The 23,683-nt window shown below is 44.1% G+C and overlaps 2 protein-coding genes across 4 annotated transcripts in view; one reads left to right on the plus strand and one right to left on the minus strand.

Annotated features, from left to right (window-relative positions):
- Positions 1–8,387, plus strand: part of OIT3 (oncoprotein induced transcript 3) — a 100,353-nt gene extending 91,966 nt beyond the window's left edge. For both annotated transcript variants that reach the window (XM_073685653.1, XM_073685654.1), the window contains one exon: positions 7,973–8,387. In XM_073685653.1, coding sequence (XP_073541754.1) covers positions 7,973–8,149 — 177 coding nt within the window. In that variant the 3' untranslated portion in view covers positions 8,150–8,387. The remainder of the gene's footprint in view (positions 1–7,972) is intronic.
- Positions 8,388–9,757: 1,370 nt separating this feature from the next.
- PLA2G12B (phospholipase A2 group XIIB) overlaps positions 9,758–23,683 on the minus strand; it is a 37,013-nt gene continuing 23,087 nt past the window's right edge. For both annotated transcript variants that reach the window (XM_073685656.1, XM_073685655.1), the window contains exon 4: positions 9,758–10,617. In XM_073685656.1, coding sequence (XP_073541757.1) covers positions 10,499–10,617 — 119 coding nt within the window. In that variant the 3' untranslated portion in view covers positions 9,758–10,498. The remainder of the gene's footprint in view (positions 10,618–23,683) is intronic.

Raw genomic sequence — 23,683 nt, forward strand, 5'->3', positions numbered from 1 at the left:
GGGATTTGCAATATATAGAAATTAAACATTTTATGGAGTTTTGTAAATAAATTACTTTTTCACCTGTAATAATGTGCCATGGTGTTTCTCCTGCGAGGGGAGTGTAAGTGACCAAAATTGAAGATGAGTATAGAGACTAAAAGGAGTGAAAATTACACTTAAAAATGATGTTTTCGCATCAGTGTAATTAAAGTAATAACGTGCAACCCTAATGGTTTGTTGTCAATTTGTAGGATAATCCTTTAAGCTTTTATTTAGTTAGCATACTCTAGATAATAGCTATGGGTATAAAGGTCAGTTTCTAGTCACAAGACGTGATAATTAGGTGCATTATCATCAATATTTGAGGAGTATCTACATTTCTACACTGGGCATGATGGTGCAATCGATTAAAGTTGAGCCTGAATTCTCTGGCAAATGTATCTTGTGTAAATGGTGATAATTGTACTAAAAAGAGAGCTGTCCACTTACATGGCCTCACTTCAATATATCAATGGTTTCTGAGAAGCTGTTTGAGGCTTTTTTAGTATCTACTTTGCAGAAATATGGAAAACATATTACAATACAGGAGGCTGGTATGTCTCATCTATTTTTCTACTGTATGGGGAGTACAGATGTAGGACTTTCCCTTTATGAAAAACTGCAATGTTAAATAATGGGGTGGAAAATGAGCCCAAACGTCATGAAAAAAAGTCAGGAGTGTAAACAAACACCAGGTCTTTATTCTCTGTGTTGCTTATTTTGATTTTTGCTTTGGACCCCTTTCTCCTATTGTGGTATGTTTACACATGGCGTTTTTGCTGGATTTTGTAATTAAGCAGTGTATTTAGTGCGTAAAATATGCAGCACTTTTCAGTACACACACAAAACATGAGATTCCTGAAATCTCATGCCCATGCTGTTTTTTCCATTCGTATTTTGAGGCTGTGTGCCCACGTAGCGTTTTTCAAGCGTTTATGCTGCGGAATTTCCGCAGCATAAACGCTTGTGAAACGCTAGGTAATCCGTACCCCATGGTCCCCAAGGGGATTCCGCAAGTACTATGCACATGCTGCGGATTTTTCTGCAGCGTTTATGCTGCGTACAAAAATCCGCAGCATGTCATTTAATTTTGCGGAAGCGCAGCGGAACTCCCGCCATTGACTTGCATTGAGACGCATAGAAACCGCGACTGTACATTTGTACAAGCGGCTTCTATGCGTTTCTATGTGCGGATGGTACCCAGTTCTGGAGGAGAGGAGACTCTCATCCAGACCTGGGTACCATTGTACCTGTAAAAAAAGAATAAAATAACAAATAAAGTTATATTCACCTGTCCAGCGGCTTCTCTCAGAAAGCCGGCATCGCTTGAGGACCTGCGGTGACGTCACAGTCATGTGACCGCAGGCCCTTCACCGCTCTGTCTCGCGATATGCCAGCATCCAGGAACCAGACAGGAACGAGCGCTGCAGCCACGCCGGGGTCTCGGGGGTGAGTATAGCTTTATTTGTTTTCATTTTTACGCCTGGAAAGCGCTTGTCAATCTGCATGCGGAAACGCATGTGAATCCGCATGTGGATCTGCATGTATTCTGCAGGAAAAACGCATTCACAATCTGCATGCGTTTTTTCTGCCAGGGAGATGCAGAAATGCTGCAGAAATTTTCTGCTTCATTTCTGCATCGTGGGCACATAGCCTGAGCCCTGCTGCATTTTTTCTAACAAGCTGCATGACAATTGTTTCAATTCTTTTGCAGTGATTTTCACCCATTCAAAAGAATGAGTGAAAAGTGCAAGTAAAAATTCTGCAAAAAATAACATAAGCAGCATTTTTTCCTGCCACCACTCTGGTTTTTGGTGCAGAAAAAAATGCTGCAAAAACGCAACATGTGAACTTACAAAGTTATCTTGCCTGACATAACAAGAGACTGTATATTTTATCTTTGTTCTAATTTCTTTTTAAATGGTCATGGCCACCATCAACTAGACAATATCATAAATTCATGCATTCTCATAAAATTATCAGGCTTACCTTACCTCATGGTATAGTGTAGTAGGTACAGTACAGACCAAAAGTTTGGACACACCTTCTCATTTAAAGATTTTTCTGTATTTTCATGACTTTGAAAATTGTACATTCACATTGAAGGCATCAAAACTATGAATTAACACATGTGGAATTATATACTTAACAAAAAAGTGTGAAACAACTGAAAATATGTCAAGAGTGTGCAAAGCAGTCATCAAAGCAAAAGGTGGCTACTTTGAAGAACCTAGAATATAAGACATATTTTCAGTTGTTTCACACTTTTTTGTTAAGTACATAATTCCACATGTGTTAATTCATAGTTTTGATGCCTTCAGTGTGAATGTACAATTTTCAAAGTCATGAAAATACAGAAAAATCTTTAAATGATAAGGTGTGTCCAAACTTTTGGTCTGTACTGTATCCACATTTGCTATATATGTATGCTATTCACACACCTTGCTGGAGACATACCACAATTTATTTAATTTATTAGTGTATTTTGTGTTTTAGTGTGACTTGTTTTTTTTGCTTGCATTTAGCTGCTTTGTTGTAGTAACACACAACAGGTTTACAGATAAATTCTTATGTCACGATTATCGCAGCCCGGGAAGGTCACACCAAACCACCCTCTGTGATCTCTTGAGCGAACAGCTCTCTGCTGCCCCCTATCGTTCAGACGATTACACGATTGGCCGACGATCAATGTAGGAGACCGCAGGCTGTTTATATTAACAGGCTAGTTAATGGAAAACGAACAGTGCATGTATGATATATACACCTCCAGATTCCAACACATGGAATATATGTATATACCCCCGTACAATCACTGCTAACTTCATGATAACCCAATAAAGATTATTAGCTGCCACCACCAGTTGTTTTTTTTTAAAGACTGACTGGAGGCCTGGTTCTGGTTCTGGTTCTGGTAGCATATGGCTTCAGGGTGCAGTTTACAGAATACAAAGAACAGAATTACAAAATTTTATATTTAATCCAGAATGATAGGCAGTGTTTATAAAAATATACAAAATATTTTACAAAGGGGACAAAACAATACAGAATATACAGTTGCATAAAATAACCCTGACAAACTCTGAATACTATGTTCCGTCCACTCTGACAGGCTGTGGGTCACACCTTCCCACCAGCCCGAAAGGCCAGGGACCCTGATAGGCTGAGCATATCGCTTTCCCACTGCCCTGACAAGCTGTGGACTCTACTTTCCCACCCCCTACCCCACCCCACCCCTGACAGGCAGTGGACTCTACTTTCCCACTCCTTTAACAGGCTATGGGTACCTGCTTCCCATCATCCTGACATACTGTGGGACACACATTTCTCTCACCCTGCTGGGTTGTGGGACATACCTTCCCTGCCCTCCTTGTTACCTGATGAGCTGTGCTAACCACAGAGCGACTACCACTGGCCATGCCACGATCCGTTGTGACACTGGTCAGCTGCACGGGACCACCTTCATTATGATTCCCATGCTTCTCCCCATCCTCCCCAGTTACCTCAGGAGCAGTGCTTATCATGGGGCAGCTACCACCGCATATGTCACCGTCCGTCGTGACATTGGTCAGCTGCAAGAGACCACGCCCTTAATGGTCTCCATGCCTTTAGCACTTATGCTGGCTCTTTTTAGGGGATCCTCAGCAACATCACACTGCAGCATGACATGGCTGAGCTCTCCTTTACCACCACACACATATGCATCATATTCACATTCACAGTATTAACCTTTGAAATGCATGACATATCATATCTGGAAGAGTTGTCAGGGATGTATTGGGCAACTAACAGTCCCAGATCAGTTGCCAGTAACACATTTGTGTGGAGATTGTTGGACACCCCCACTTCCTTTAAACTCCCTCCCCACACCCAATCCAGGAAAACCCGAGCCATCGGTAAGGGACTGCGAGCACCCCCAAACCCGTTGACAGTCAGGGTCTTCCCGGGAATGAGTTCTTCTGGTAGCACAAACTCAGGATGGATGAGGGTTCGATCTGCGCCGGTGTCCTTGAACCCAATGGTAACGGTGTTGCCCACAGTAACCAGTTTCAAATTTTCACGGGCCTTCCCAACTATCCCACCTGCCAAAAGACGCCAAAAGAATAGCTGCAGTAGGCCCCTGGGCCTCAGGTGTGGGGTTCATCTTCTGCCTTTCCGGGCAATCAAGGCTGATGTGACCAGTTCAGTCGGAGGTATAGCACCGGCAGGAGTCATATACAGGCCGGGTGCTGGAAGATGGGGCAGGACCCCCCGAAGGCCGACTGGCAGGGGCACTGGGGATGGTTGTCGGCTTACCCCTATACCTGCTGGCAATGACTGACTTCCGCACCTCTGGCATGTGATTGGCCTCATACACGTCAGCGATCTGTGCTGCTTTACTCCACTGGGCAAAGATGAAGGAACTGGTCCTTCACCATCAAATCCTTCAGGTCCTCGAAGGTGGTGACTGACAATCCTTGGACTCATTGTTCAAAGTTGGTTCTGAGTCCATCCACCACCTCACCATAGCTGTCATGTGGTCCACGCTGGAGGGTCCGGAACTTTTTGCGGTACACCTCTGGTGTCAGTTGGTTTTTCTTTATCAAGGCCTGCTTGATGGCCTCATAGTCTCCGTCTTTGTCTCGAGGGAGAGAGGTGAGCTTTTCCTCGGAGCCCTGGAGTTAAATATCTGGCCCACTGGTCCTCAGCCAGCTGGTACTGCCTGCAGGATTTTTGAAACCCCTGCAGAAATAAGTTCAAGTCCCTGCCCTTTTCCATTACAGGAAAATGCTCAGGAAAGCTGTTGGAATTGTTGTACTCACGGATCTGTGGGGTGGATGGCTCCTTCTGATTTCGAGCTAACTCCTGCTGGTACAGACGCTCATCTTGCCGTTCTGGTTCAGCAGCCTCTCGGTCAACTTGGGCCTGTTGCTCAGCTCTCTCAGCCTCTCACTCCTGGAATTTCATAATCAGCTGCAGCCGTCCCTCAAGATCGTTTGCGGAAAATTGCTCCAAGGCCATCTGCAGGTGGGGATCCACACTACCCTGGCTGCGGGTATGGCTGGCACTCACAGGTGGGACCTCTGTAGCAGTGCCATCCAGGCCTTGGCTGAGCTCCCCGTCATCAGGGCTTTGTTGACGGACTTCCTCCGCAGCACCTTGCAACAGTTCAGCAATCATTTGGTGCCTGGTTTGTCCCTGGGGTCAATCTGTCTCGGCTCAGAGAGAGCAATAAGAGTGTCCTTGGACTGCTGGTTATACTAGGGCTCTCCACGCATAGCCATCCAGCCACCGTAATATCCCACTGCTTGCCACCAATTTGTCAAGGTTACAGCAACCCGAGAAGGTCACGCCAAACCACCCGCTGTGATCTCTTGAGTGAACAGCTCCCAATGTAGGAGGCCGCAGGCTGTTTGCATTAACAGGCTACTTTTTAGAAAACTAAAAGTGCACGTATGATATATGCACCTCCGGATTCCAACACATGGAATATATGTATATACCCCCATACGATCACTGCTAACTTCACAATAACCCAAGAAATATTATTAGCTGCCATCACCAGTCGGGTTTTTTACAGGCTGACTGGACGCCTGGTTCTGGTAGCGTATGGCTTTGGGGTGCAGTTTACAGAACAGAACTATTACATTTTATATTTAATCTAGAATGATAGGCAGTGTTTATAAAAAGTATGCAAAAGATTTTACAAAGGGGACAAAACAATCCAGAATATACGGTTACATAAAGTAAAAGGATAAATCTAGAAAACTTACTAGACCTTTTGTCACAGATATGGCTTCAGGTATATGGAGGGAGGCTGCTCCAGAAAACCGAACAGAACCTTCCGTGAACTGTGCCTCCAAGTACTGAAACACCTAAAAGTTGGCATTCGCCTTTTATTAGCTCGTAAGTTACACCCACACCCCTCCCATCCTTACTTCTGCAGGGTTGGACTTTTCAGTTTCAGAAAATTATGAGATTTCCTAAATTGACTATATCTTTGCTTCAGAACGTCACATGTGGTTGATATCAACGTCATCTTTTGTATCATGATTTTATCTTTACATAGAGACCAAATATGCCAGGTGTAGCCTTGCGTATCAGCTCCTTTTTCAATTGACATGATTCTGGTCATCGTGCACCGACTTGAAACGGTGCTTTGCAGTTCATGCAAATCTCCCTTCTTATTTTTCTGTTGAGCAGACAAAGAGAATCCCAAATCTTTACGTTTCTAAATCTCTTATCTCGATCATAAATCGAAACCACATTCCTGAAGCCCATCTGTTTAGCCATTGGTGTATCTATGGTTACCAAATTCCAAAGGAGGGGGGCAGCCATACAGAGGAGAGTGCTAGCTCTTTTCTCATCCCTGAAAGCATTTTATTTTTTTCCATGACACCTTATATTAGATTCTAGACCTTTGTTCATAATGGGTTTTATATTTGTTGTTTATTTTTTTCAGTATAAAAGTATGTCTGTTTGTTTTCTTATCTTTTTATTACCAGACCAATTAATTTTTAGAAAAGGTTAAAACAATATACCCTATTAAAAAGGTTGTCTCCCCTTCTTTTCTTCAGGAGCACACTGCTTCTGGCCCCTGCTTCCTGCTTTGCAGGGAGGCTGTGATCTCCTGAAGATTGATAGTTCAGACCAGTGGTATGGTTGCACTAAAATAAGCGCTCTACGAGTCCACTAGTAGAGGCAGTTTTGCCGATGTAGCATTGGAGATGCCAAGGGGCCCTGAGGCTGGTCAGATCCAGCAATCAGTCCAGCTTCAGGAGCAGGATATAAAGACTAGAGCCCATTAGCAACGCAAGATCCTTAACTAAGTAACCATTCACTCTGAATACTGCGGGGCGTCTGGTATCCTAGGCAATGAGCTGTACACTATTAAAAATTAAAGCACACCACTGGAGTGGTGCCAGTAATCTAAGTTCCCTGCCCCTAGTAATATACTTACCAGCCGCCATTTTCATCTGTTATCGACACTGCTCCAGTCAGTCTTCTGCAGGTTATGGCCTGCCAGATTGCTCCAATGTTTGCTGGGCGATCCAGAGGTCATCATTTCATGTAAGTCTATGAGGGCCAGAACAAAGCTTTCATAGACTTCCATTGAGAGTTTGTGACCGTTACTTCTGACTTCCAGCCAGGCATAAATTGTGGTCACAAGATGGCGGCTCGGGACCAGAGCGGCGCCTGAAGAGAAGAAGACAGCGGCTGGTAAGTATATTACTCGGGACAGAGAACTTACATTAATGGCACCGCTACAGCGCTGAAATGAAAAATAAAAAATGAGTTGGAGTGGTGCTTTAAAATTCCTCTATTCTTGAGCATGAAGAGGATTTTTAACTAATATCGTTTTTGTAGGTGTTTAAATATACTTATTTTAGTATATTTTTTATATATGTAGGACTATTTACCAGATGTGATTCTTCAAAAGGACATCACGAAATCTTATAGAAAAATGTAGCGGTTTATTCTTGGATTGTCCATTAAAAAGAATAATTGCAGTAGTTGCATAAAATAGGTGAAATAGTTACAAAGTGATTGATTCATGAGTGTCCATCTTTTCTTGGATCCTGAATGGTAGTTTGTTTGCTGAGTACATGTCAGGGCCTACATGTCACCTGACATCAGTGCGCAGATCCTCCGTCTAGTGTCGTGTGAAGTCCAACAGAGCCCCCTCCCTGTGACTTACATAGGTTATATAGACGCATCATAGCACCTGTTCTTCTGCATATGGTACTAACTTACACTGAGCTAAATGTATAAGAATAGCCTGAATGTCTTGTCAGAAAAACCAACCACATGCAATCTATGTAATGTATGGTACAGAATTCAGATTAATATTTGAATATTTAACAGTAAGCATGTTTCAATTTTAGCTAAATAAGAACTTGAGACAACTCCATTAGTTGCAAGAGTTGATTGTTAGAAAATGTCTTACAACTGATATTTGTTTTGCATCATATAGGAGGTGTTCTTGCATTGTCAAGTTTTGGTCTGTGGAGCCACAGATGAGCGATCACGATGTGCTCAAGGTTGTCGACGTCGAATGCGTAGATCAGCAAATATTGAAGAAGAAGAAAGAAGACACCTCTCAAACCATCTTCTCACTGGAGGCCCCATAATAATAGACATGGAAGAGTAGTTTTTCTTCCATTCATCTTTACAGTGCTGTACATAATGTGCTTCAATGCTATTTCTATTGCTCTATATTTCCATTACTTATATTTTCTATTGTATTTATGTTTGAATGTTTTACTCCTAGCACCATGATCAGGGCTGCTATACAGTCAAATGAAAAGGATCTTGATTAAAAACTGTGGTGCCGATTCAGCATTGCATTTGTGCCGCTTTTTTCTGTAGTAAAATTTGTTCTAATGGTGTTTTATTTGCTCCTTATTCGTTATTTAATTAGCATCTATTTAAGTTAACTTTACTTGGTTTTCAAAATCAAAATTTTTGTGCAGTTGTACTTCATTACCCTAGTGAAGGACAAAATCTGTCTAATTTTTCTTTGGGCACAGTTAAAGACTAGCTTGCTTTAACCTATGACATTTTAAAGCCTATTAAAAGGATCGTGCTAATTTTTAGTTAAAAAAGGCACAAAAAAGTAAAAGAGTAAACAAAGTAAGCATCTTTGATTTTATGCCACTTCATCAAACCTTCTGTACTTATTTAGATTAATTTGGCACAAAATGTGCAAGGTAAAGAGGCCATTCACTCTGTTGTCAACTCTGTCTACACAATTTAATACTGGAGATACCAAGGGTACTGAGGTAAGAAGAGGATGCTTACACTGCTGTCTTTCTGTCTATATGAACTAATATTGGAGATACTAGAAGTGCTGAGATAAGAGGAGGCTGCTCTCACTGTCGTCCACCATGTATATCTGATCGAATATTAGAAATACGCAGAGCGCTGAGGTAAGAAGAGGCTGCTCACACTGCTGTCCAACATTTCAAAATGAATACTGAGCAGCTACTATGACCTGGAAATACCATATAACACATGCTATCAGCCACTCAGCATTTAAAAAGACAGGGTGGACAGCAGTGTGAGCAGCCTCTTCTTACCTCAGCACCCCATTATTAGATATTGTCTTATTAACATTCTAAGACAGGTTTTTGTCATTGTAACAAGACAGTGGTTATGTTGACGTACTTGAAGGTATTTATGAATTTATTTATAAATACATTTTCTGTCCTTTTTTTTTTCTATCCCTGGAGAATCACTTTAAAGCAGTATTTCTCAACTCCAGTCCTCAAGACCCACCAACAGGTCATGTTTTCAGGTTTTCCTTAGTATTGCTCAGGTGATAATTGCATCACCCGCACAGGCAATACTAAGGAAATCCTGAAAACATGACCTGTTGGTGGGTCTTGAGGACCAGAGTTGAGAAACACTGCTTTAAAGGGTTGTATCACAAAGACAAGATGTGTGCATGCATATGTACAGTATGTCATAAAGCAGAGTATTCTGCTTGAGTCCCCTCTCTATAAGCAGTGAGCACTGTAACGCATAAAGGTTCTCACTCTGGCAGACTTGAGTCATCCATGTAATTCATGGCTTCTATAGAGAGATACATAGCCAACGGAAATGTTGCTTGGAAAAATCGGCTCCCCCCCCGAGTATGTAATAAGCAAGCTAATCATCACAACAGCTTTCATCTGAACAGTAGTTATCTCCAATACACAACCACTTTAAACATTATATTGTGTTTGTCTAATAAAAATATTGTATAAATATACAAACATATTTTATAATATTTTTTATTTTATTAAGCCAGTCGGGTGCACTAAAATAAGATCAAAGTGTACAATCGCACTGCAAATCCTAAAACAATTGGATGAATGAAGAGAGGGAATAGACCACATTTACAAGTAGGAGATGGAAGTATCTCAGTTTCAAAAAGTCGTTCTAGCGGGTATATATCACAGAACATCATATAATTGAGCTTTTTATGGGTGTAAGGGGGTCTGAGGTACAAAATATTAGATGAAAATTACTAATCATTGTAAAACTCGCTGTTATTCTGGCCTCCACTCCTTGATGAGACCTCGTGTTGGGGCATGAGCCTGGTACTGCCTAGTAGAGATGTGGACTATCATGTCTCTGGCTGTCTAAATAGTGCCAACTGTTTTTTTTTGTTGTTTTTTTTAAAGTTCTGCATAGTTCCTTGGGATATCTGGCATAAAATGTCACAATAAATAGATGTTTAGAGAAGGAAATTAGGTAAATGGGTGTCTTGACCAGTAAGGAAAGCAGAATGGCAACTCCTAAAGCCATCCTGGAATCTGAAATTAGCTGGCCTTCAAGGTTTTCTCTTTGCAGCCTGACGACCAGATGCAACTTAAACTACGAATAATCTGAGTTACTTCTCATAGCAGTGGTATAATGTTCCACAGAGAATACCGACACAGTGTTGTAGTCTCTCCATTGTCCACGAAACTTTGAACCACAGCGCAATATTCTATGTTTGAAGCTGATAATGTTCTTATAGCTCCTCTCTTTCCTCCTCATTGCAGACACAGGCTGATCGTTGACTATTCATGAAAGGTCTACATCCCAAGGTCCAGACAGTGTTAAATACTGTGTCAGCCATTGACTCACAGGCTACAAAGAAAAAAAAATACAGTTCATTTATACATGCTATTGGTTGTCTATTATATCCAAACTTCTCTGGAATATTTTTGCAATATATATTGGATAGTTCTTTGGGTGTTTTAAGTGATAAAACAGGATCATTAATACAATGCAATTAGAAAATAAAGCAAGTTTTTGCAGCTATAATCTGTAAAATAGTATGAGTCAAGGTGCACTTACACTGCACGATTACTGCACAACCGTTGACCAGCAAACATTCATGTTTGGGGGTCATTTAATGACACACCTTGTGCGGTGTAAGTGCATTTTTAAAGAGGTCTACTCAAGAACACCATTTTATTTTTTTTCTAAGTTTATCTAAATAGGTCTAAAACAATGAGATTTTACTTTTTTTTTTTTTTACTGTTTCATTTTTCTGATTACAGAGAGTTAAAGGATACTGTTCAAACACTTGTACCTGCTACTAGGGGTAGCTAAGGCACTTACTGGATGCAATCACAAAACAATATGCCAAAACTCCATCTAAAAGTGACTTTAGGCAGGCAGAATTCAGTATACCTGTATTCAGGGGCCCCCTAAAAAAATTCTGATCCTCCTTTGTGTAGCTAGGAAAGTATTAATACATTTATCACAAGGGAAACAAGCCAAAAGGAAGGAAGCACTTATGCATGTAATAAAATCTCGCCACCGCTCTAATACCTGAATATTTTGAGGATAACCTCAATGTGTTAGCCCTTAGTCTATTTTTGTTTTTCACAATATTTGGAGTGGCTCAAAGGTCAAAGGGGTTCTGCTGGTTTTATATTGATGAACTATCCTCACGGTTGGTGGGGGTCCAACACATGGTACTCCCGCTGATCAGCTGTTATCGCCTCCAGTGGTGACCAGATGTGAACCATGAACAGAGCAGAACACCACAGCCATGTACACTGTTTAGTGCCCGCATCAGATCTGTAGATCACCTCTTATTAAGCATATATGATCGGTGTAGAGGTGTCAGGTGCCGTACTCCCAATTATATTATACTGATGACTTTTCATTAGAAATGGTCATTAATGTAGAAGTGGTGGACAGCTCCTCTATTATTGAATAGTAATAAATGTATGAGATAGCTAATGGGTAATAATTAGAGATGAGCGTTGTTCTACTCGAACTGTTCGCCAATCTCAAATTCGAGCTGTTTTGGGCGGTGTTCGAGCCGGTCGGCGAACACGAACAATTTGAGAAAAATTCGGCTGTTCGAGGTTATGTTCGATAACTGTTCGTGCACCAAAATCATAACTGGATTTTTTCTCAGTAATGATGAAAATTAATGTTAATACGCAGTTTGAGTGTACAGCGGGGTGGGGGGAGGGGCAGGGGATGGATCTCTGCAGGAACAATGAAGATCTCCATTTTTTTTTCTCTTTCCCGCATTTGCAGTGGGGAGGTGCAATCTGTCAGCCTATCAGCAGCGCACACACGGAGCGAAGTGCTTTTTTTCACACAAGCAAGGGCATGTGTGATTGGCAGTGTATGTCACATGTCCTTGCCCTATAAGACCAAGCCATTTTCCCCGTCGCCACCATTTTCTCACTGCTGCAGCTGCGTGTTAGACGGCACCGCTGTTGCTGTGTGCGCTATACCTTGTTAATTTCAAGCCAATTTTCGCACAAATATACAGATAGCTTGGGAGTAGGGAATAGTTGTGATTGCAGTCCTTTTAAGGACTAGGTTACAGCATTTCCTACGACTTTTATCAGGCAGGTCTGTGCTCTTAAATAGATAGATTGTGGGAGTAAAGACTAATTGTAATTGGAGTCCTTTTCAGGACTAGGTTACATCAGTTCCTATCAGTTTTTGCCAGGCAGGTCTGTGCCAGTGCTGTGCAAGTTTTTTTCACAGCATTTGGCTGAATCTAGCAAAGCTAATCCTTTTTGGCCTATTGCAGAGTGTGTTAGTCAGTGGAGTAGCCTATCTGTGTTGCAAGATATACCACCTGTGTATAGAATACCAATTTTTTTACTGCACCTAGTGAAGTAAAATCTTTTGGGCATAGCATCATTCTATTAGTCCATCTATACTGACCTCCATCAGGTTGCAAACTGAATATAATTTTTTTCTGCATCTAGCTCTGAAAAAATATTTGGGCTTCTAGCAGTGTGTGGGACTTGGTCTATTAGTCCATCTATACTGACCTCCATCAGGTTGCAAATTAAAAATAATTTTTTTCTTCATTTAGCTCTGAAAAAATATTTGGGCTTCTAGCAGTGTGTGGGACTTGTTCTATTAGTCCTTCTATACTGACCTCCATCAGGTTGCAAATTGAATATAATTTTTTTCTGCATCTAGCTCTGAAAAAATATTTGGGCTTCTAGCAGTGTGTGGGACTTGGTCTATTAGTCCATCTATACTGACCTCCATCAGGTTGCAAATTAAAAATAATTTTTTTCTGCATCTAGCTCTGAAAAAATATTTGGGCTTCTAGCAGTGTGTGGGACTTGGTCTATTAGTCCATCTATACTGACCTCCATCAGGTTGCAAATTAAAAATAATTTTTTTCTGCATCTAGCTCTGAAAAAATATTTGGGCTTCTAGCAGTGTGTGGGACTTGGTCTATTAGTCCATCTATACTGACCTCCATCAGGTTGCAAATTAAAAATAATTTTTTTCTTCATTTAGCTCTGAAAAAATATTTGGGCTTCTAGCAGTGTGTGGGACTTGTTCTATTAGTCCTTCTATACTGACGTCCAGCAGGTTGCAAATTGAATATAATTTTTTTCTGCATCTAGCTCTGAAAAAATATTTGGGCTTCTAGCGGTGTGTGGGACTTGGTCTATTAGTCCATCTATACTGACCTCCATCAGGTTGCAAATTAAAAATAATTTTTTTCTGCATCTAACCCAGCCAATAGTTTTGGCCTAATACCACAGTTTGGCCACTCAGCTCTGCTCGGTTACCATCCATTGTTTTTTTGTGCAAACAACTCCAGAGTTGTGAATTAGTTAACCACCAAAATGAGTGGAAAAAGGCCTGCTGCTGGTGGAAAGGGGAATAGGCGTGTTGGGAAGGGGAAAAAAGGTTGTGTCCGTGGGGTAGGTGCAGAAGAAAGACCATCTTCCAGCCAAACTAAAATGTCTACTTCTTTTAGCGGACAATGTGATAAGATCCCTTTCTTACGGCCACGCCAATCGCTACAAATTCCAGATGAGGCACAAAAACAGCAGGTGCTTCAACGGATATCAAGTGCTCCTTTAAGTGGGCTCTCCTCCACATCAACTTCAACATCACAAATACTCCAGTCCTCAAAGGTGTCACCCAAATCGCACTTGCTTCCTCACAGCTCCCAAATCTCCAGCTGCCCGTCTGAGTATGAGGTAGAACAGATGGTTGAGTCTGCAGAGCTGTTTACTCATACTATAGCCTGGGAATCAGAGGTCGACTCCAGCGCTTCTGTGAATCCAGACGAGGAAATGATCTGCACTGATGCCCAGAATCTTTATGAGTCGGATCCAGGACCAGACGCAGAAGGTTCTGACCATAATGTAGACCCTCATTCCCAAACTGTAACTCCTGTTGGTGGAGACAATGAGGAAGACGATGATAAGACTCAAATACCTGATTGGAGCGACAACTTTAGTTTTTTGTCAGGGCAGGAACAGGTTGGCTCTGAGGACGACGGGTGTGATAACGCACAGGGTGATGATGATGAGGTCGGAGATCCCACTTACTGTCAACCCACAGTCAGCCAAGAGATGAGGTCAGCAGAGGAGGTGGAGGAAGATGCTAGTGACGACGAGGTCAGGTTGCGCCTTCCTGGACAGAGACGTAGTACTGGAAGCACGTCAACAACTGCATCCTCAAACACAACTCTGCCTCTCACCACAAGTCGTGGTGGCTCTTCAGGTCGCATGGGTGCTAAGCCTTGCATAGCCTGGGCATTTTTTCAGATCGATAAAGATGACCCAACTCGTGTTATCTGTAACATTTGTCAGCAAAAGCTAAGTAGAGGCCAAAAAATACATAGTTTGAGTACTTCATGCATGAACCGGCACATGGACATGAAGCATAAGTTGCAGTGGGAAGCTCAGTGTGCTACAATGCGGTCTAGCCGGCCGGGCCAACCACCGTCTGCCATATCTTGTGCATCCGCGGCCTCTTCATCCTCTGTGACTGGGGGGACAGCAGTCACACCTGTTTTGGGGCGCAGACCTGCCACCTCTTTACCCGCAACAGCCAGCGTGATTGGCAGGTCATCATTTTCTTTGGAGGTGGTAACACCAGCTGGTCTTGAGCGCTGTCCGACATCGATAGCACCACCTTTGGATCAAGGCAACCTAACATGTCCGCCTGCATCTTCCTCACAGACCGGCAGTTTGCCGGGGACACCCTTATCAACCCCGTCTAATCACAATAGCCAGCCCTCGGTCCCTCAGATGTGGACAAGTAAAAGACCATTTCCTCCTAGCCATGAGAAAGCTAAGAGGTTGAATTTCACCATCTGCAAGCTCTTGGCTACAGAAATGCTGCCTTTCCGCCTGGTGGACACAGAGGATTTTCGAGACCTTATGTCCGTCGCAGTGCCCCAGTACCAGATGCCCAGTCGGCACTACTTCTCAAAGAAAGGTGTGCCTGCGCTCCACCAGCATGTCGCACACAACATCACCGCTTCTTTGAGAAACTCTGTGTGTGACAGGGTGCATTTCACCACAGACACTTGGACGAGTAGGCATGGACAGGGGCGTTACATGTCGCTGACTGGGCACTGGGTAACTATGGTGACAGCAGGACAAGGGGCTGCTGTCCAAGTCTTGCCGTCCCCACGAGTTGTGCGTCAATCCTCTTTATGTCATTTTTCCTCCACTGCTTCTGCCTCCTCAACCTCCTCTCGGTCTTCCACCTGCACCCAAAGCCTGTCTGGTCATGCCACAAGCTTTCTAACTGCGCAGAAGGGATCCTGCACACCTCCTTACTATGCTGGCAGTAGGGCTCAACGTCATCAGGCGGTTTTTACATTGAAATGTCTGGGAAATGTGAGTCACACAGCTGAGGAGTTGTGGTCAGCTCTGGAGAACCAATTTCATGAATGGTTGTCTCCACTGGACCTGAAACCAGGGAAGGCCGTGTGCGACAATGCTGCAAACCTGGGTGCGGCCCTTCGCCGGGGCAATGTCACACACGTGCCTTGTATGGCTCACGTGTTGAACCTGGTTGTCCAGCAATTTTTAGCCCACTATCCCAGACTAGATGGCCTTCTGCAGAGGGCACGGTCGCTGTGTGCTCACTTCCGCCGTTCGCATCCCGCAGCTCAGCGACTTACATCTCTACAGAAGTCGTTGGGCCTGCCACTTCACCGGCTAAAATGCGATGTGCCTACCCAGTGGAATTCAACTCTGCACATGTTGCAGCGACTGTGGCAGCACCGACAAGCCCTGGTGCAATACGTTCTGACGTATAGCCTGGGCCAACGAGATTCAGAGGTGGGGCAAATCACGCTGGAGGAGTGGTCTCAGATCAGGGACCTATGCACCCTTCTGCACAGTTTTGAAATGGCGACGAAGATGTTTAGTGCTGACGATGCCATTATCAGCATGACTATTCCGGTGATTTACATGCTGGAGCACATGTTAAACAGAATTCGGAGTCAGGTGGTGGCACAAGAGGAGGTGGAGGAAGTAGAGGAGGAGGAGTTGTATGCGGAAGGGCTAACATCTGCAAGGTCCAGACGGTCGGCAGCACCAGGGCGGCAGGCATGTGAGGGTGGGGGAGATGATTTTACCAGGGCGCATGGTAGCAGCCAAACTAGTGAGGAAGGTGCAGGAGCCCAGGAAGAAGTGGAGGACGAACTGATGGAAGACTCATCAGATGAGGGAGACCTTAATCACATTTCTGTTGTGCGAGGTTGGGGGGAGAGGACAGAGGAAGGAAGCATGATTGTTACCTCGCCACCAACACAACAGGGACTTGGTGCTCCTGGATGTGCAACACACATGAGTGCCTTTTTGCTGCACTACCTGCAACATGACCCTCGAATTGTGAGAATTAGAAATAATCCTGACTACTGGGTTGCCACACTGTTAGATCCCCGGTACAAAAGTAAATTTGCAGAAATTATTCCTGCCATAGAAAGGGATGCACGCATGCAGGAGTATCAGCAGAGACTGTTGCAGAATCTTACATGTGCTTTTCCACAAAATACCAGTGGTGCACGTAGTGAATCTCACAGTTCCAACTTGCCAACCGTGGGACCGTCAAGTGTTCAGCACTCAAACCGTAACAGAACCACAGTATCTGCTGGTAACATCAATTTTGCGGAATCATTTCACCACTTTTTTAGCCCATCCTTTGTAAGGCCACAGGAGACAAGAAGTCTGACACATAGTCAACGCCTAGAGACGATGGTACAGGAGTATCTCCAAGTAAACATTGAAGCCACGACTGTGTCACTGGACCCTTGCTCTTTTTGGGCTTCCAATCTGGATAAATGGCCGGAGCTAGCCACTTACGCCTTGGAGATCTTGTCATGCCCCGCAGCCAGCGTTCTGTCTGAACGTGTGTTCAGCGTTGCTGGTGGTGTGCTGACAGATAAGCGCACGCGGCTCTCCACTGATAATGTAGACAGACTCACGTTCATAAAGATGAACAAATCATGGATCCGAAACGACTTTTCTACCCCTGTGTCATCCTGGGGAGAGTAAAAGCTTGATGATTGGTTAAAATCACCCTACCAACCGTTTTAAGCTTTCAAATTACTAATCATGTTTATCTGTATCTTGACTGGAAAATAATTTGGGCTTTGTAGCAGTGTGCAGCACTGATCCTATTAGGCCATCTATAATAAGCTTCACCAGATTTAAAATTAAAAATAATTTTTAGCTGCATCTAGCCCGGAAAATAATTTTGGGGCTCCGAGATGCGCAAGACACATAAGTGCCTTCTTGCTGCACTACCTGCAGCATGACCCTCATATTGTCAGAATTCGAAGTAATCATGACTACTGGGTTGCCACACTCTTAGATCCCCCAAACTTTTCGATCAACCTTTTCATTTTAATAAAGACCAAAAAAATGGTCATTTTTGAAATTATAAGCATTAGCAGGTTGTTAGAAACTGAAATCAAACAGTTTTCAACTCAAAACTTTATTCTAGGTGATGTTACATTTTCACATAGGACCCCTTGTTCGAAAGGAGCTTCTGAACTCTCTCGTCCATTGAATTTGTCAGGTTTTGGATGGTTTCTGCTTCAATTGTTTTGCATGAGGACAGAATACCCTCCCAGAGCTGTTGCTTAGATGTGAACTGCCTCCCGCCATCATAGACACTCCTTTTAATGATGCTCCAAAGGTTCTGAATGGGGTAGAGGTCAGGGGAGCATGGGGGTCACACCATAAGTTTGTCCCCATTTATGCCCATATCAGCCAGAGATGCAGATGTTTTATGTGCAGCATGAGATGGTGCATTATCATGCAGAAAAATGATCTTGCTGTGAAATACACGGTTTTTCTTCTTGAACCATGGCAGGAAGTGCTGTTTGAGAAAATCCACATACATTATGGAGTTCATCTTTAGCGCCTTCAGGGATCCTAAAGGGGCCGACAATCTCTCTCCCCATGATTCCAGCCCAAAACATTACTCCACCTCCTCCTTGTTGGCGCTGTAGCCGTGTTTGCGTGGGGTGTCCATCAACCAGCCATCCTCCACTCCATTCATCTGGACCATCGAGCGCTGCACGGCACTCATCCGTGAACAAAACAGTTTTGAAATCAGTCTTCATGTAATGTTTGGCCCACTGGAGCCGTTTCTGCTTGTGTGAAGTGGATAGAGGAGGTCGACAGGATGGCGTATGCACAGCTGCAAACCTCTGAAGGACCCTGCATCTTGTTGTTCGGGGGACGTTGGAGGCACAAGCAGCTTCAAAAACTTGTCTGCTGCTATGACAAGGCTTTTTTGCCGCTGCTCTTTCAACCTGACGTAATTGCCTGTAGGAAAGAGTCCTCAATTTGCCCTTATCAGCACGCACACGTGTGTACTGTGAATCAGCTACATACTTCTTGATTGCCAAGACACTTCATCCTGATCATCGCACAATGTTGATTGTAGTCATGCCTTGACCTAAACACTCCACAATTTGTTGCTTCTCAGCAGCCGACACATCCTTTTTCTTTCCCATTTTGGCAGAAAATGTAGGCTGCTTAATAATGTGAGAGAGCCTTCTTAAGTAGTCTTGCCTTTCATTGGACACACCTGCCAAACTAATTAGCACAGGTGTCTGCAATTGCTTACAGTGATATAAAGAGCCCTGACACACATCACCATCAATGAGTTTAACTGACAAACAAATTCTTCCCTTATCACTCCTAAACACTTTTTGCATAATAATTTGGAACGCGGTGTACATGTGCTTTTCCACAAAACACCAGTGGTTCACGTAGTGAATCTTACAGTTCTAACTTGCCAACCGTGGTCTGTATGGAATTGTTCAATAAAGGGCCCAAAATTAAGATAACATAGATGGGAGAGGTCTCTATGAATAGGAATTCCTAAGTATTTGATACCCTGTGAGGGCCAGGCAAAGGGAAAGTTGGACTGGATGGAATCCTATATGGATTTAGGGAGGGAGACATCGAGGGCCTCAGACTTCGCTGCATTGATTTTAAAATTTTACCATGTAACAAAGTGATCTATTTCAGCCATAACAGCAGGGATGGATATATGTGATTGAGTGATATATACTAGGACATCATCAGCAAATAGAGAGCACTTGTACTCGGTGCCTCCCACCTCAATCCACCTAATATTGGGGTTATGGCGAATTGATGAGAGCAGGTGCTCCGTCACTAGGATGTATAAGAGAGGGGACAGAGGACATCCCTGCCTTGTCCCATTGGTGATTGTGAAAGGTGATGAAAATGTTCTGACGCACCCCCTGGGCCTTGGGACACCCGGAGCCGGACCCTTTTTGGTGGATGCTGGTGGTTGTAGTCTTCGTGGCGGCGATCCGGTTCCGTGGCTCAGGGCGGTCAAACCAGTGGCGGAACTATTTATGTGGTTTTGATGTTTAAATGTCCGACTACGCCACCCGTGGATTGCGGTCAGAGTGAACCGCCACTACAGGGCAGACCGCTAAGGCTGGTGTTGTGGGTGCAGCAGAGCGTAGCATAACTCCCCACGGGAGGAGTATAGCCTCAGGGCAGTGTATGCGGAGGATGGGGGTGATGGTGCAGGGCAGCAGCAGTAACGACACGGAGTCAGTGATGCAGTTCAGGGCCTTTACTCACAGTTCTTATTATCCAGACCACGTCTGCAGGTAACGGCTGCCCACGTCGTACTGTGCTCACCAGGTGAGGGGCTCAGACAACTCCCAGATAACTTTGGAGCGCTTCACAGGACCCCCTTTGTGTGTCCTTTGTCTGGCCTTTCTTACCAACACTTCTGTCCGGCTGCCTCGGGCCTCCTCTTGGTAAACTTGGCGCCAGTTTCCCTGACCCTATGTGGTGCCTTCCTAGCGGGTGGAGCAAGGGGCTGCGCCACATAAAATGTCAGAGCCTCCGGTTTCTAGCTGAGGGTCGTTTCCTGCCTCCACTAGTTCGGGGACCGGTCTCCCCCTTTGGCCTGACCCCTCCACGCAGGTGGATTCGGGCGTGCGGTGGCGACTCGCCCGTCCGCACCCCTGGGATCCCTTCATTCCTCGTTCCTGGAGCCTTCTCCGCTCCTCTTCCTTCCTTCTCCCTCTTGCAGGCCTGGGCCTCTGTTACTAGGCCCGCCTCCGGAGCAGAGCTCATGCAGAGCCCCTGCTCCCTGCCACTTCTGCTCAGACTTCTCTGCACTGAACTAAGATGGTGCCCACCTTTTATACTCCCTTCTCAATGCACCCAGGAACTGCTTCCTCCCTGCTCCTGCACTGCAGGGTTCCCCTTCCTCAGTGTTCCCTCCCCCCACTCCAGCCAGGGACAGGGACTGTCGTGCCCATCTCAGGGGCATATTGGTCGCCCTGCCCCACGGCAATGTGGTGTAATGCATGCAGGTGTCGGGTCCTGATCCACACTCCATCCTTATCTGAGAGTGAGATATCACACCTCTGGGTGAGGTGCAATACGTCTGTAGCAACCGAGCCCTCGGTGCTACAGTTCCATTTATCTTCAGCCTAGGTGACGTATTGTGATACAGGGCCGTGATTTTGGCTATAAAAGGGTCCCCTAGACCCCTACCCCAAGCTTTTTAAGAGAATCATATATGGCGTGCCAGGAGACTCTATGGAATGCTTTCTCAGCATCCAACGAGAGTATCTACTTACAAATTTTTAACTGCATCTAGCCCAGGAAATACTTTGTGCCTAGTAGCAGTGTCTGCTAGTCAGCGGATTATCCCGGCTGTTAAGCAAGCTACACCACCTGTAGTTTGGACACTTAATTTTTTCAAAGGAAATGCTTCGGGACCACGGGATACTTAGTGAAGAGCATCAGGAGGCACCCCAAGGCATAGGGGCTGGGACTGGCACTAGGATGCCTTGCGGTGGACAGCCGAGCTCGATCCTTATAAAAGCTTTTTAACTGCAGCAGCTTTAGTGGACGCTACTGGAGCTGGAATTACGCGGCTGCTGGCATGAGACTTGCCCTCCAATAGATCCTTGTAAATGGATTTAAAGTGTATTCATTCAAATTAGAGGGACAATTTAAATTAAAAAGCTTAGAGCTGCCTCCACCACAGGGGGGCTCTCTCGACCCACCAGCGGACAGGCACCAGTATTGGGAGAGGGGGGCTGGCCGTCAGGGTTCACCGCGGCTCTGGCACAAACCCGGCGACACGGAGGTGGCACGGGCAGGAGCGGACTGGCCGTCTCGGCTTCTCACTTTTTGGATTTTAGAAGGGCATGACATGCCTATATCTGTGTCTCCCCCTCCTTTTACTCCTCCACCTCTTTTCTTTTCGCATGACTATATGTACTTGTCACTTTTCCATGTGTTAGTTGTGTCTTCTGAGCAGTTTGTCAGCTTTTGGACACCTTTGAAGGTGTTTTCTATGTGTTTCTATGTGTTTTTGTTTGCCTGCCATTGGTTTTAACGGTGTTCGAAGGTGTTCGACGAACAGTTCGACGAACAGTTCGGCGAACACACGGGTGTTCGACGAACCGAACCGAACTCGAACACTACGGGGGTGGCTCAACACTAGTAATAATTAGTGTTGAGCGAGTATGTTCTGTTAACCCTTTCGCCAAGTATGCTCGGTCAAGCACTGAGTATTTACAGCTGCTCGGTGATATGGTTGAATCACTCCCGTGTGCATGATTTGCGACTTTTTGACAGCTTTAGCACGTGAGGAATGTCTGCTTCTTACATATTCCTCACATGTAATAAAGCTGTCAAACCATCGCAAATCATGCACACGGGAGCGATTCAACCATATCACCGAGCAGCTGTAAATACTCGGTGCTTGACCGAGCATACTTGGCGAAAGGGTTAACAGAACATACTCGCTCAACACTAGTAATAATAACATCCATAGTTGCCTAAGGTGGCTTGGTGGTTAATAGAGACCCCCTAGAATAAAATCTAGAAGTTTTAGAAGTTATAGGCATAAATATTTGAGAATTACATCTAATGACTGATTGTCAATTGCGACACATTGTATGCTGGAAACTGTCGTTATCCCACATAGAACGTTGCCCTTATAGGCTTCAATTTTAGTTACCTGTAACTTGCATATGACATGTCGGCTATTAGGCTGCAGCCAAATTACAGCTCTAGAACATTCACGTGGAAGCAAGTAGCAGTCATCTTTTAGTTGCGCAACTCACACCGATACTCCCATACACAGGAGTGCTCACTCAAAAATTGGACATGACCGATTGACATCTCTCTTGACTGGCACCCCTATACACATTAAACCATCATCTGAACCTGTCGACATTGGTGGGTTCAGTCGACATTAGCCTAATGTGTATGGGGGCTTAAAGGGTCTGTTATTTTTTTTTCTCATTGCTCTAAATGTTAAAGACACTCTGCGCCATAGCAATATGTGTGAACATATGTTTGTTTCAGTGAACCAAAAGGAGAGAGTAGTGACATTCTTGTCTTTTCATGCTGCCTCCTCCCTTACTACACCTCTATAAGCAATACAGTTTAGCCATTACTTAGATTGTGTACGCTCAAACATTCTCATCAGCTGTTATCAGCCAGAACAATTATTATACTCCTCAACATTAAAATTGCAACACCAAGAAAGAAAATTTGTGGAATTATGGAAATCATAGGATCGATATGATATGATAATTCTCGCACACTTTGGCTGCTATAAGTGAGGTTATTAATGGTTATATGAGGAATGTTCTGCCACACTGAATGCACTTGGGCAAATCCTCAAGATCTGCTGCTGGCAGCTACCTTTCCAATAATATCCATGATGTGCTCAGTGTCACATCAACTTCTGGAGATGCTGCAGATGGTTGCATGATTATGCCAAGCAGGCTGCTCACAGTAGCACGGGCAACATGACGACTGGTGATGTGTTGAAAAATGGCTCCTGGGACACTAGAGAAATAGACGTAGCACTGGTTCCACAACCAAATGAATGTAATGCTGAGCTATTTGTGTACGCTGAATTAAGACATGGAATTATGATGAATTGGTGGGGGACGTGTAACTATAATGAATTGGGGGAAAGGGAGGAGCACACAGGGGGTGGGGGTTGAGGACGTAGGAGAGTGACTGGTAATGAAAGAGTACAGTTGCAAATTAATTTAACTTTTTATTGGGAGAGGTAAAAGTGCGTAACTTCAATAACTTCATTGATCACTTGCCAAGGATGAGCGTGTACTTCTGCATGTAACGCTCATACTGGATACTGATTAAATTGAGATGTTTAGAAAATTTTGTTTCCATTTTGTCATCATTTGCATATCAGTTACAAGTGATTTCCATAATTTCATGACTTTTCCTTTTTGGTATTGCAGTTTCAATGTTGAGGAGTGTAATTGTAGCCACCAGACTTCTATGTTCTGGAATTATGGTCATTGGAAGCACAGATAATAATAATAGCTTGACCATGTATTGTTGGCTTGATGACATGATGACTTTCTAAAGGATTGTTATTTAGTATT

The sequence above is a fragment of the Phyllobates terribilis genome, unplaced genomic scaffold (assembly GCF_046119375.1).
Source record: "Phyllobates terribilis strain yellow unplaced genomic scaffold, ASM4611937v1 Scaffold_5__5_contigs__length_657084704, whole genome shotgun sequence".
NCBI classification, from domain to species: domain Eukaryota; kingdom Metazoa; phylum Chordata; class Amphibia; order Anura; family Dendrobatidae; genus Phyllobates; species Phyllobates terribilis.